The sequence below is a fragment of the Mastigoproctus giganteus genome, chromosome 9 (assembly GCF_048544385.1).
Source record: "Mastigoproctus giganteus isolate SK-2022 chromosome 9, ASM4854438v1, whole genome shotgun sequence".
Classification (NCBI taxonomy): domain Eukaryota; kingdom Metazoa; phylum Arthropoda; class Arachnida; order Uropygi; family Thelyphonidae; genus Mastigoproctus; species Mastigoproctus giganteus.
Genome location: NC_143583.1, coordinates 119,309,401 through 119,323,363, shown reverse-complemented (window position 1 = coordinate 119,323,363; position 13,963 = coordinate 119,309,401). Strand labels below are relative to the sequence as shown.

At 37.3% G+C, this 13,963-nt stretch overlaps 1 protein-coding gene across 2 annotated transcripts in view; it reads left to right on the top strand.

Annotated features, from left to right (window-relative positions):
- The window catches only part of LOC150080680 (high mobility group protein B3-like), a 194,236-nt gene that overhangs the window by 125,695 nt on the left and 54,578 nt on the right, over positions 1-13,963 (top strand). For both annotated transcript variants that reach the window (XM_090380959.1, XM_090380960.1), the window contains exon 3: positions 1,055-1,165. In XM_090380959.1, coding sequence (XP_090237085.1) covers positions 1,055-1,165 — 111 coding nt within the window. The remainder of the gene's footprint in view (positions 1-1,054; positions 1,166-13,963) is intronic.

Sequence of the window (13,963 nt, the reverse complement as noted above, 5' to 3'; positions counted from 1 at the left end):
ATGTCATTGAAGGTGGAGCAGCTGATGTTTTGCTGTAGTGTCAGTTTTCTTAATTTTACTGAGAATCTGCCAGATACTATTGTGTGAAAGAAGAAGAAAGGATTGATGTAAAATGGTCATTGGTTTAGGAACTGACAAATACACAATGAAGCTTGAACAGATTATTCCACACACTTTGCATTTTAACAATTCTTCAAATATAACAGTGCCAGGTATGAGAGGGTATTGAGCCGGGCAAAATAAAACATGATGATTTTCAAAAATAAACACTATCATACCACAATTAAAGGAATTATTGCAAAACTGCAATAGTTAATGCTGGAGAACTGCCACCTTCACACTATCAAAAATTAAGTTAAAGGTGAATGTGAAAAGGCCTCCAAAGCCGGGTGGTCAGGTGCGAGGGTGAATAAGTATTCGTGCTTTGAGTGACTGAGGTTCAGGCCCATGGCTGCTAAATATGGTACTGTTTTTTCTTGCATTCTCTCTCTCTCTTGTGAACTCCTGACTGTGTAGTCATCCTAGAGTATAGACAGAATAAAATAAAATTTATCTGTTTTGTATTTTAATTTTATTTGGTAGTTTTTTTATATATATATATATATTCTTTTTATTTATTTAACGGTGACACTACTTGTTGTAGTTTGCAAAAATTCCTTTAATGTAATATAATAGTGTTTAATTTTGTAAATCATTATTTGATCACATCACATTTACTTTACATTTAGTGAATGAGAACAGTTCAGATCTTCTCTTTCTGCTGAAGCTGTGGAAATGCTCTTGACATCCAACTGTAGACAGCAGGGTCATTGTTATACACAAAACTTTGGATCAACATTTACAAAAGGGGGGGGCCAAGTCTACAACAGTACCTTGTAGCACTCGTAATCAGTTGTTTAACAGACAATGCAAACAGAAATCCTGTTGAACTAGGAAAGTGTACAGTATGATGGCTCTCTTTTAATATATAATGCACACAGCACTCATGTTTTTGAATTTATAATTGTGTTGTTTTAAAAATTGTTAAATATTCCTCTTTTTTAAATTAATATAGATTGGAGATTTTGGTAAAGAGTGTGCAGGCAAATGGAATGCTATGACAGATGAAGCAAAGCGACCATTTCTTGATGTTGCAGCCAAAGACAGAGAACGCTACAAAAAAGAGGCAAGTTATAAAGTTTACATTCAACACAGAAGTAAAGGTTTCTGCATGATCATTGAATGCAGATTTTTTTTTTTTTTTTTTTTTCTTTTTGAATTTAAAAATTGATGAAGTTCAGTGCAACTTGATATAAATCCTGTGTCAGGCAACAGCTTTAATTCTTATGTTAAAGCAAAGCAGATTATAGCCGAAAAAATTTTATAATTTTTTTCCCGGTTTTTTTAACATAAATACGCTTTATTTACTAAATAAATACTTTATTTACTAAGTAATGTTTTATGAGTATACAGACTAAAAGACAAATTATTAAAAGATATCATTCCCTTTACAATCTATTAATACACAATGGCGTTATGGAATTGCATTTTATGCATCTGCTCTGGAATAGTCATGTAATTTTAGTTTAGCGGAACTGATACAGCATTTCTTCAGTACATAATTCTTAATACTGGTCAGGTGTAATAAATGAAGATGTTCACATTATCACTCTGATGTTTTAAACACAACATTAGCTCATTGTTTTCAAGCACTTTGTTAATTTCTCTTGCTATGTTGAGTTGCTCCCTTTATCACAGGCCTTCTGTTTGTTGATTATCTTCCCACTGTTTACAGAGGCTGTGATTTCTTCCTTGCTCAGGTAATGTGCAACTGGAGCTTTTGTTTCTTGTTCTGAAAATGCTCCTAATTCTAGGTTATTATTAGTGATCTTGTCTTTTCCAGCAGTTTTCAGTTGCTGTTGAGCTTACTTTCTCCCATGCTAATCCAATATTGTATGCAACGTCTTTCAATGTTGTTGTTTTCAGAAATTCTTGAACTTGAATTTCTGATATCACAACACCAGCAAATAGCTTGCCATGATAATAGTAGGCCTTGACAGCTTGAATAATGCCCTGATACATGGGCTGAATTAGTGCATTTGTGTTGCTTGGCATCAATGCAATTCTGAGCTGGGCAGTGATCCACCAGTGATAGAGCCTTTTCTTCAAGTTTTTTTTGGAAAGGAAGTGGCATCTCACTGATGGCACAAACTCACTTTCAAACCATGAAGCAAAAATATATAAAAGGATACATTTAGCAAATCTCCACATTGAAGGGTGCATGATAGCCAATGGATTTTCAAATTAAATACAAGATAGCTCTTAAAAACAGAACTGGGTCTTGGGCCATTTTCATCCTCAGCTAGTTTATAAAACTGTAAAGAGGGAATAAGAGCCCCTACATACAGTAGATCACATAGTAATTAGGCTTGCTTCAAACACACTGAGAGGCAAAGCATTGCTTAGTCTGGGAAACTTAATTTGTGATAGTCACTAATTTCAGAACATTTGGCAACTTTAAAATGTTTTGTGTCTTGAATTTTACCAAATAGACTAGACTAAAGTTTCAAACCATTCCAAACGTCAGGGACTAAATAAATTTGATGACATTGTAGAGGACCCAGCATCTTTTATAAGGGTACAAAAGGTGATATTATCTTACATATCACCTTTTATAATATTCAGTGCTTTTTTTGAGATGGTACAGCATAGCGGCACCTTTATTAACAGTGACGTGTGACATTTATTTAACTAAATTTGCATCTAACTGTCAAGATTGTTAAGATATCTTCTATATAAAACTTTATAAAAACTTGGAAATTACATTTAAATAGTTTCAGTTGAGCGAAGAAAATTTTAATATAACGAACGGCTTAGGAGAGGCTTAACTGCATACACACTGTTTGGCCTTCAGGCAATTTAGGAAATTAGTGCTGCCGTTAAGCAAGAATTGAGAAGGCTAAAGGGATTACCATTCTACAACTTAGTGGTAACTGGTAAAACCTATCCGACCACCTATCCTAGATACGAAGTCACACTGGTCAACAATGAGAAGATAAAGGGGTATTCCCAATGGGCCCTGGTTCACCTTCTGCAGTGGTGTCCAACCTTTTCTCGTACAAGGGACATATTCAAGTTAGAATTCTTTCGGGTTTTGGGACTGAGTGATTCGAGAAATATTAGTGTTACATTTTCCATATCTTGTTACATATAAAAGAAAGTTTATGTTTTCATGTTGCCATTTTTTATTGCCTGAATATATATAAAAAAATGCATATTCCCAATACTTTTATGTGTAACAAATCTATGTCACTAATTTATTTTTTAGAGTTTATTAAAATTATAATAATGCTTTACACCAATGGAAACAGTGAAAGGAGTGAAGGTGGAGTTGGGTTTCTGGTCCATAAAGATTTTAAAAACAACATTTTGGAATTCAAAAGTACATCACCAAGGGCGTCAAGACTAATACAGTAATACCCCGAAGTTACGCGATAGGTGGGTCCGACGAAAATCGCGTAAGTCGAATTCGCGTAAGTCGGGGTAGAACTTTGCATATAAATACATATAAATTTTGCTTAATTGGGACCAAGGACTAACAAAAACACTACTTTAGAAGAAAAATATTAATAAAATTGCAGTTCTTTATACATATTAATACAAAATATGTATTAAAAAAAACAAATGACTTACGTTAAAAAGTTATTTCGATGTCGATGGCTTCATAAAATCTAACAAATTCGTCTGACGACACAGCGCGTTCTTTTTTTCACGCAGAATTTCTTCGTAGCAAGCTAATAATTTTTTTATTCCTTGCTTTGTAGCTATAACGCGTTCTTCGTTGGAGTCTATATTTTCTAAAATTTTTAAGCCCTTTACAATTGAGCCCTTTTCAATTTTCAACCTCTCAAGTTTGCAATTGTCATGTGCTTTTTGCCGTTGCTTCATTTAGGCCTGTAGCACGTGCAATATCGCATGGTCTTTCATTTCGCTCAAAGCGTTTCACAATTTCATATTTTTTCTCTATCGACAGAGGCGGACTGGCCATAAGCCTTACCGGAGAAACCCCGGTGGGCCAGTGTGATTTTGGCCATAAACCATAGTATGAGGCCACTATAAATTTTCCTGGGTAAGAATTTTTGATCCAGTCCGCCTCTGTTTATCGATAATTGCTTTTCTTTTTCTCTCTGAATCTGCAGTGTCTTCACCAGGACGCTTCCTTTTCACACCTTTTAATTAAGTATTTTACTCATTTTTAGGGAATAAAGCACAATTACAAAACGAGGAGGCATGCTTGATACGCATAAACAAAGCTGCGCGCATGTAGCAACTGAATAAACAACACCATAAAGGCAGAGATACACTATTAACACCTCACATTTCTAGGGGTTACTACCATAAAACAATAAAAATCCAGTTGCGTTTCTGCTAGTGAAATCTGTTATAAACTGGTAGTAAACTCGATCTAATTGCATTTGCGATTATACCGATAGCTGGAATTTGTTGGTTTTTACGTTATTAAGGTGAAATGTGTTTCCCCTTCACTGATATAAAAAACATAAAAGCAGCAAAGTTGAATTTTGTTCATCTTTCGCTCTTATTCTCCGCCGTCGCACCGTATATCGATAACATATGAAAAACGACCTTGAAGATAGTGGGCGGCAGCGTTGCCAAACGAAAAAATCAAGAACCGCGTAACTCCGAGTTCGCGTAAGTCGGGGTAGCGTAAGTCGGGGTATTACTGTACTCAAGATTTCTAAGAAGTACAAGCTAAAGATTATAATGATTTAAGCACCAACATCGAGCCATGATGATAAAGAGGTTGAAGAAATACACCAGAATTGAGAGTCTTTTAGATAAGCAGAAAACCCACTACACTATTATTATGGGGGACTTCGATGCTAAGTTGGAAAAGGGCAAAACAGCGCAGAAAGAGGAACTATAGGAAATTTTGGAATTGGTGAAAGAAATAAGAGGTGAAAAACTTGTGGAATTTGCAGAATCTTAAGGACTGTCAGTAATGAACACTTTTTTCAAGAAAAGGGTGAACAGAAAGTGGACATGGAAGAGTCCAAATGGATTAATAACTAATGAAATCGACTTCATCCTCACTAACAGAAGATATATTGTGAATGATGTTACCGTCCTGAATAAGGTAAATGTTGAAAGTGATCACAGAATGGTAATATGTACACTTGATGTAGGAAAGGAAAAATATCAATGAGGAATATTACAACTTTCTGAAAGTAATAAAGCCCAAGAAACCTATACGGTAAAAGAAATCCAAAAAAGAAAAAATTAGTCAAGAAACACTTGTCATGATGAACCAAAGACGACAAATGAAGAGCAAGGAAAACACTGGCAGGAAGAAAATTGAGTATACTGAGTTATGCAAAGCCATTAGAAACTCAGAGAGGACATAAGAAGATTTAACACAAGAAAAGTAGAACAAGCATTAAGGGAAAACAAAGGATTTAAATCAGCAGCCATGAGCAGTAATACAGAAAGACAAATGATACTGAAACTGAAGAACAGCGATGGTGTTCTTATAAACAGCAGAGAGGGCATAATTCAAATAGCAGAAGACTACTATAGAGAATTATACAAGGAGCGAGGGAATGATGCCAGCAGTGGGGAAGATGGATTGCAAAGTAGCAACACATACGACATACCCGATATTCTTCCTGATGAGGTAGAACATGCATTGAAGAAAATGAAGAATTGGAAAGCCCCGGGGGAAGATGAAGTTACTGTAGAGTTGTTAAAATTGGGAGGAAGAGACATAACACAAAAACTGGCAAGGCTCTTCACAAAGTGCATTAGAAAAGGTGTGACGCCTAAGCAGTGGAATAATGCAATCATAGTTTTGCTGCATAAGAAAGGAGTTAAATCAGAAACTGTAAATTATAGACCAATTAGCTTGTTATCCCACATCTACAAGTTGTTCACAAGGGTCATTACTAACAGATTAGAAAGAATACTTGATGAGAATCAACCGAAAGAGCAAGCTGGCTTTAGGACAGGATTCTCAACTATGGATCACCTTCACGTAATATCACAGCTAATAGAGAAAGCAAATGAATATAAAACACCATTATGCCTGGCATTTGTGGATTATGAAAAGGCATTTGACTCCATACAGCATAAGGCAATGTTTCAGGCACAGGAAAGACAAGGCATAGATACCCCATATATTATGATTTTGAAGAAAATATGTGAGAGTGCTACCTCCTTTATTAGACTAGACAAAGACAGTAGGAAATTTAAAATTGAGAAAGGAGTTCGACGAGAAGACAATATCTCCGAAGCTGTTTACTACTGCCCTTGAGGAAGCTGGAGAAGAGACTGGTTGCAGAAAGAAGTCAATGTGAATGGAGAGTACCTAAACCATTTACAATTTGCAGATGACATTGTAGTCATAAGCCAAGATCCCAAAGAATTAGAGGAAAATCTTAATCAGTTAGTAAGGATTTTGGACTAAAGATGAATATGGCTGAAACAAAAGTAATGATGAACAAGTATGCCGCAGAAAGGGAAATAATGATTGAAGGAGCAGTAATTGAAAAGGTGGAGTCATATACTTAACTTATCTGGGACAAGTTATTAGCTGTAATTATGATAAATGGCTGGAAGTCAAGAGAAGAATAAATTTTGGATGGATAGCATTCAGGAAATATAGTCACATACTGAAGAGCAATATCCCAGTTTGTCTGAAACGTAAAATAATGAACCAATGTATACTCCCCACCATGACTTATGGAAGTGAAACTTGGGCACTCACCAAAAGAATGGAAGAGAAGCTGAGAATTACACAGCGAAGAATGGAACGAATTATATTGGGAATCAGACTGTTAGATAAGAAGAGAAACACATGGATTAGGCAGCAAACTCAAGTAAAGGACATTGTTATCAAAACTAAAGAACTAAAATGGTCTTGGGAAGGACCCATTGCTCGAAGACATGATGACAGATGGACTAAGAAAATAACAGAATGGTACCCAAGAGGAGGTAGAAGAAAACCTGGAAGACAAAGGCGAAGATGGATAGATGAAATTCATGAGTTTTTGGGTAGTAAATGGATGGCCAGTGCTCAAAACAGAAGGAACTGGAAAGTTGCTGGAGAGGCCTTTATCCTGCAGTGGATTGAAAATGGCTGATGATGATGAAAATTATAAAAATATGACTTTCTTTTGTTTTTCAAAAAATGCCTTACTTTTGCCTTTAAATGCTCACTTAAATAAATGAAAAATTTTTTTTTTAAATTAGCAAAATTTAAAATGCTGTTTCAATTCACTTTCCGCGCGGGCCGTAGGTTAGACACTGCTGAGAATCAACTGTAAGCACCCCGTTCAAGAATTAGGAGAGAGTGATTTACTTTTACCCCGACAAATAATCATCTGTTTTTTCGCCGAAGAGCGTTATCCACATTTTTTTCGTGAATTTTTTCCATCTCTGTTTACATGGTCACAGTAGCTGGATATCCAAATGACACCGACATTTGGACAGTTTAAAAAAAGAAAGAAAGAAAGAAAAATTCAAATTTAAGAACTAATGACAATATCGATGACAAGAGAAGGAAAATGATGACAATGAAACCTAAACATGAAATGTTGGCATTTGGTGAGAATGAATTTAGAAAATTGTCAATTAGGCTTCAGTAAAATGAAAGAGATACAATTTGTCCATTTCGGGGATACCTAATTGAAAATACGGCTTTTGGAAAAAGTGAAGAGCATTCTATGAAATATCTGAGTGTGATACCAATTTCATTGAATGAATGTGAATGAGGATTTTCACAAATGAATCTGATTGTCAGCCCAACCTGAGCTTTGTTGATGACAAAAACGATTTATTCACTAATATTTCTTAAAATTGTAGGCCCACCGGTGATACACTTTGATCCAGCAAATGTCAATAAGAAGTCGGCATAGTGTGTTGGATGAGAACTCAATAAAAATTTGGAATATTCAATAAAAACATTATTATGATTTTTTTTATTACTTATTTTTTATATACGTGAATAATAAATTTATGCTTAGTAAACTGTGTTAATAAACTTAATTTGTTGTTCTGATTCCAAAAACATTACTACTAAGTAACAACACCAGGAAATAATTTTTTAGAGTACTGTACTTTTCATGTCCTTTTAATTTTCAAGTTTTCCTGATAGGAAAGATTGAGTACTGGCACCTATATTTTTTTTTTTTCCAAAAAAAACCACTGATAATAAGTATAGAAGACCAGGATACATTTAACATGTTCAGAGAAGGTCATGAGTTGGGAATAAATTCGAAAGTTCAGTTTAGCTCTGGAGAGACTGTGCTAGGCTCATTGGGTTGAAATCTTCTTAGTGTGGTCTATATTTGTTAACAGGATCAATTGTTTTTTTTTCATGGCATACACTTAATTAAAATGGTGAAAGAATGTTTGCTGATGCCATTGGGGAAATGTTAGTTGGTAGAGAAACTGCCAACCTTGGGGGGGGGGGTACAAATAACAACAGATTAGCAATTTCATCTCCTTAAATGGAGATGAAATTGGTTCTTGCACTGCTTCTATTGGGACCTACATCCTGAAGGCAAGGTTTCAGAGATTACAAGATCTTCTAGGGGGTTCATGTGACAAGTATATACATGGGCTGTGTTAGGACTATTAAAATTGCAAAAACAGGTGCATGTATACTTGTTTGTAATGCTAAGGCACAATATGTAGTAGCCCTTGTACCATTAAACAACATACCAACGAACACTGATGCTAGTAGTATAGTACACATATTTGATGAATTTGAAGTACTGGTTTAACAAATGGGGATGTAATAAGGATATCAGAAATATGGTGAGTGCAATGTGTACATGAAGGCAATCCTCTGCTTACACCTTCACATTGGTGGGACCATTAGTAACCCTGTGTACAACCCCCATTCCACCACATCAAGCCCCCCATTGGGGGCTTGATGTGGTGGAATCCATGTTTAGTCCTCAGAACAAGGCTCCAGCAAATCCCCCCCCCCCCCCATCTCTTCCATCATTCAGTATGATGATGTCTTTTGAGGTTATGATGGACATCATGACGAGATCCACCTACATTTCAAAGGTACAGCTCCAAAACGGCGTGTGCAGCCAGCTGCTAGATAGTCCACCTGACTGAACGTATTGGTAACTCTCTTTTGGAGATGTCCAGATCACTAGTGTCTAATCTTGCTGCACCTACTCTGCCAGACAGTGATTGGAGAAAATCCAAGTAGTGCGTATGGGGACATTAAGGCCATGTAATGTCAAGGGGCATCGGTACACCATATCCAAAATTTCATTACTTCGTACAGCATGTCTTCCTCTCCTTTTCTTACTACTGGATATATTGTGAATTGCCAAACTTAATAGAACAAAATTATCTGTGAAAAGATTTAAACCTCCCAAACACTTCCTCATTCATTTCCACTTACAGTCAGCCAGACACCATGTACTTTTTCTGACAGGATCCCAGTTATCAGTTGATTCAACCACTGCTCATCTCGGTTATCCAAATTGTCAGCTGTATGATTCCTTTCGCATCAACGGTGGCACTTGTGCTTATGTCTGCTCCTCAAAGACTTAGTAATTTGTAATCTCCTTTTTTTGATCTTATCTGGCTTAAAATCTCTCTGCCACATTCTGTCAAATTCATGTATTGTCAGTAGCATTTTCCCAACTCTTCTAATCACTTGGAACTCTTGGCCTCCTCTCTTTGAAATTTGACTTCCTCCAGTCCAGCTTTTCTAACGGTGAGGTAATTTTCCTTGATGATTTTAATGTTCTCAACTCCAGTTGGTCCAGGTGCTAAGGCTTTTGCAATTACTAATGACTTTGCATAGATTGTTCATTTATCTACTAGAATACCAGCCAATCCATCCAGCCTACACGTGAGTTGTCCTCTAGGCACCTCAGATCACAATTTGTTGATGGTCTTCTCTTCTCCATTGGGAGCCTTTCCCTCTTGGCCATTCTAAACCTCATGTTGTTTTGCATTGCGAGAATGCAAAAATGGGATGATCTGCGAGATTTATTCTTTTTCTTTGTCAGATTAATGTGTCAAATCTTCTGAAGTCAGCATTTGCTCAGATCATGTCAGTGAAATTATTCTGGTAGGGATGAAATCTTTTATTCCACACATCGCCTTAAAGTCTTGTCCTTTATCTGAACTGATTTTCCAGTAAATATTCTAAGGTTGAATGTTGCATATGGCAATTGCCTTGTACCCAGTACTCCAGGTTTATTTTCTGCCTACACCAAAACTTGCAATAATTGTAAAGTAGTTATCAGCCCAAACTAGATTTCAAACGGGCCAAGAGTAGAAAACTTGCTTCTTGTCCAGATGGTAGTCGAGCATTCTGATCTCTTGCCAAAGCTATTGGCCGCAACCTTTGCCCATCTCTATTCCCACCTCTGTCAAAATCAGATGATTCTGTTGCCACTTCAGCCAAATGTAAAGCTGACCTGCTAGCATCCTACTTTTCTTCCAGCTCCTGTATTGATGATCTTGGTAAAGACCATCAACTTTTACTATTCCCAGTACACTCCATTCAGTGCCTCCTGTGGTGGTGGTGGTGGTGGTGGCGCTTCCATAGCCAGGTGGGCAGGAGCGGCAGTGCGTAGCACACGCTTCTTGATTTGACCGGGGTTCGAGCCCGTGACCACCAAATACGGAGGATGCGGAAAGGTCGGGCAATAACCACCACATATCCTCGGAGCAATATGGCCCTAGTTGCTAATGCTCCTAAAAACCAAATAACAACAACAGCCTCCTGTGGTCTTCTGTCAGAAGGATTTTGAACAATCCTGATGCTAAGAAAGCTCCAAGTCCCGATGGTATTTCTCCACTTGTTCTCCAAACCTGTGCTCCTGAACTTAGGCTTGTTCTGTGTTGCCTTTTTTTTTTTCACTTTGTTATTCCAAAGGTGTTTCCCCCTCTGCTTGGAAATATGCTCATATCCAGCCAGTTCCTGAAAAAGGTGATATATCCCTCCCATCCAATTATTGTCCCATTACACTTTCTCTTTCTAAAGTGATGGAGAAATCAATTAACTGCCAACCCTTAACTATCTAGAAACCTTTCATCTGATCAACAGTTGCCAATATGGATTCCAGCATTGTCAATCCACTGGTGAAAAATTTGGTTGATGCTACCCATCTATGAACAAATACAATGTTAAAGTTTGGTGAAACTCAAGCAGTTACCTTGACATTTCAAAAACTTTTGATCATGTTTGGCGTAATGGTTTTCTAAATAAACTTCATCTTATGATTTGTCAACTGTGTTTTATAATTTGGTATCCAGTTTTCTCTATGACTGCTCATTGTAGCTGATGGTAGATGGCTCTCTCTCTTCTAATTTATCCACTAATGCTGGCATTGCCCAAGTTCAGTTCTTTCTCCCACTCTTTTCCTCTTGTATATTAATGACCTTCTATTGACCAGAAAACATATCCATAGTTTTGCTGATGATAGCATATTGCATTCCACCTTCCAGTTTGAGGAACCTTGCTCTACACAAAGAGCTTCAACTTCTCAAATATCCACTACCAATTCTTTAAATGCTGATCTCCAGTGGGGCAAAACTAACCATAGTTGATTTCAATCCTCTTAAACCCAGTCATGTTTTATATATCACAAAAAGTATTTTTTCTGCTCCTATTCTTATGTTTGTTAACACTGATTTCTAGGCAGGATCATATCTCTATTTAGGATTATCCTAACTTCTGATCTCTGTCTCTTGGCATAAGCATGTTACAAATATTGCTTCCTGTGCATCTAAAAAAACTGGGTTTTCTCTTTCTCTCTCATTTCTTCCAGACAGCTGTTCACTCTGTGCAAATCCTTCCTTCCATGGAATATTGTTTCCAAAACCTCTCTCAGGCTTTTAGATTCTATTCAAAAGAGGCCAATTAAGTTAATTAATGACTCATCTCTAACAGGTTTTCTCTTTCTCTCTCATTTCTTCCAGACAGCTGTTCACTCTATGCAAATCCTTCCTTCCATGGAATATTGTTTCCAAAACCTCTCTCAGGCTTTTAGATTCTATTCAAAAGAGGCCAATTAAGTTAATTAATGACTCATCTCTAACAGAGTTTCTCTAGTCTGTCTCATAGACATTCTGTTTTTGCTGTATGCCTTTGCTATAGATACTTCCATAGGCATTATTCTTCTGAATTGGTTACTACAAGTGATGCAACCAGTAACATCCTTTTATTGTCAAACTTCAAACTCACAGAACAACTTTTCTTCTTCCTCATTTATTCATTTAACTTCCATTTTCTGGGACAATCTTGAGCCCATGCATGTATAAATTGTATGTGGAATCCAGTTTTCCCCCATAGTGGCTGTGTCTTCTGTGCTGCAGCCTTAAGGCAAAGCCAGTGATGTGTGATGTTAGTGTGGTGTCGTATTGTGGTTTGGCCACTGAGGTGGCAGTAATCACATAGATGATCCTTCTCTTCCCCTCAGCACCTATCCTTGCAGGAAGAGGTGCGCCATCTTCTGTACACTTACTGGAATGTTCCCAGTGCCAATTTGTCACTGAGGGAATCCCAAGCTGAAAATTAATTAATAAGGGGTGGGATATATGGGGTTGGGAGAAGACAGATGGGGAATCTGTGAAGGCTTCCCCATATAAAGGAATGGAATAATTGTGAGGTAAGTAGATAGTGGGAAAGTATGATGTATCTCATCTGCTGGCGCCTCTGTAGCCAGGTGAGCAGGAGCGGCAGTGCGTAGCACACGCTTCTTGATTAGACTGGGGTTCGAGCCTGTGACCACTAAATACAGAGGATGTGGACATGTCAGGAAATAACCACCGCATATCCCCGGAGCAATATGGCCTTAGTTGCTAATGCTCCTAAAAACCAAATAACATAACATCTCATCTGCCTAGAAAGAGAGCCAAGTCAGTGGTCAGGATCATCCTATCCCAGTGGTAGAGTGATGCTGTGCATCGTTAGCAACCTCTAATTGTTACATCCAGTTTTAGTTTTTAACCAAGGCCAGCAGTCTTATCCAGTTGGACCTTGTCGGTGATAATAGGCATTATTGTCTGTTTAGTCATTAGGTGATGATAGTTTCATTCTATTTTCTCTTCTTGGTTGAAGTAGTTTGTTCTTACCCTTTCAGTTTTTTTTTTCCCAGTTCTTTCTCTTGGCTGGTTTTTGTGAATGGTAGTCTTGGTCAGTAAACATTACTGTGGACTTGCCACTTGTGATGTAGGCTCTAGGAAAGGTATCATTGCTGTAGTAAGACAGGGGGGGGTAATGCCCCTTGGTATTTTTCCCATGCACTTTTGACTTTGTCATTATTCCTTCTTCCTATTTGTTTTTCTGGGGTCAAAGTTCCTTTTGTTTGGCTGCTACTGTAGCTTTCCTTGAAGTTTAAGTTCTTACTTTCTGTCTAAACTGTTTTCTTGACTGGTGGCTTCCTCTTGTGCTAAGATAGTGATTTCTTGCAGTGATAAATTATGTACCACTATGTTGTCACTGTCTTTCTTTTTACTTTCCTTACCTGTTATCTTTTTCTGTGTCCTGTGGGTTTTTTTTTTTTTTTTTTTCCATGGGGCAGGGCTGCTTATCAGACTTGTTGCTTTCTTTCTCCCTCCATGTAAGCTTTTGTATTTATTCACAATTCTTGTCTCTGTTCCTTGTTTGGGGTCACTTGTTGCCTTTAGACATGGGTACAAGTCATTTCCTCCTTGTTAGTGTGTGTTGTTTTTATTTCTGTGCTGGTTTCCTTCTCCATTCTTGCATTACTGTGTCTTGGCATTAGTTTTCTTTCAGGGTTCTGTTCACTTTATGACCTTGGCAAGAGTGATTTCTTTCTGTTGAATGCTGCTGTTGCAAAGTATGGGAAAGCTGTTTTGTTATCGATCAATCTTGTTTCCATTCCTCTTCTTAGTTCTTACACACACGGGAGTATCAAAAAGTTTGTACCCTGACTTAGATAAAAAGCATCAGTAGGAAGAT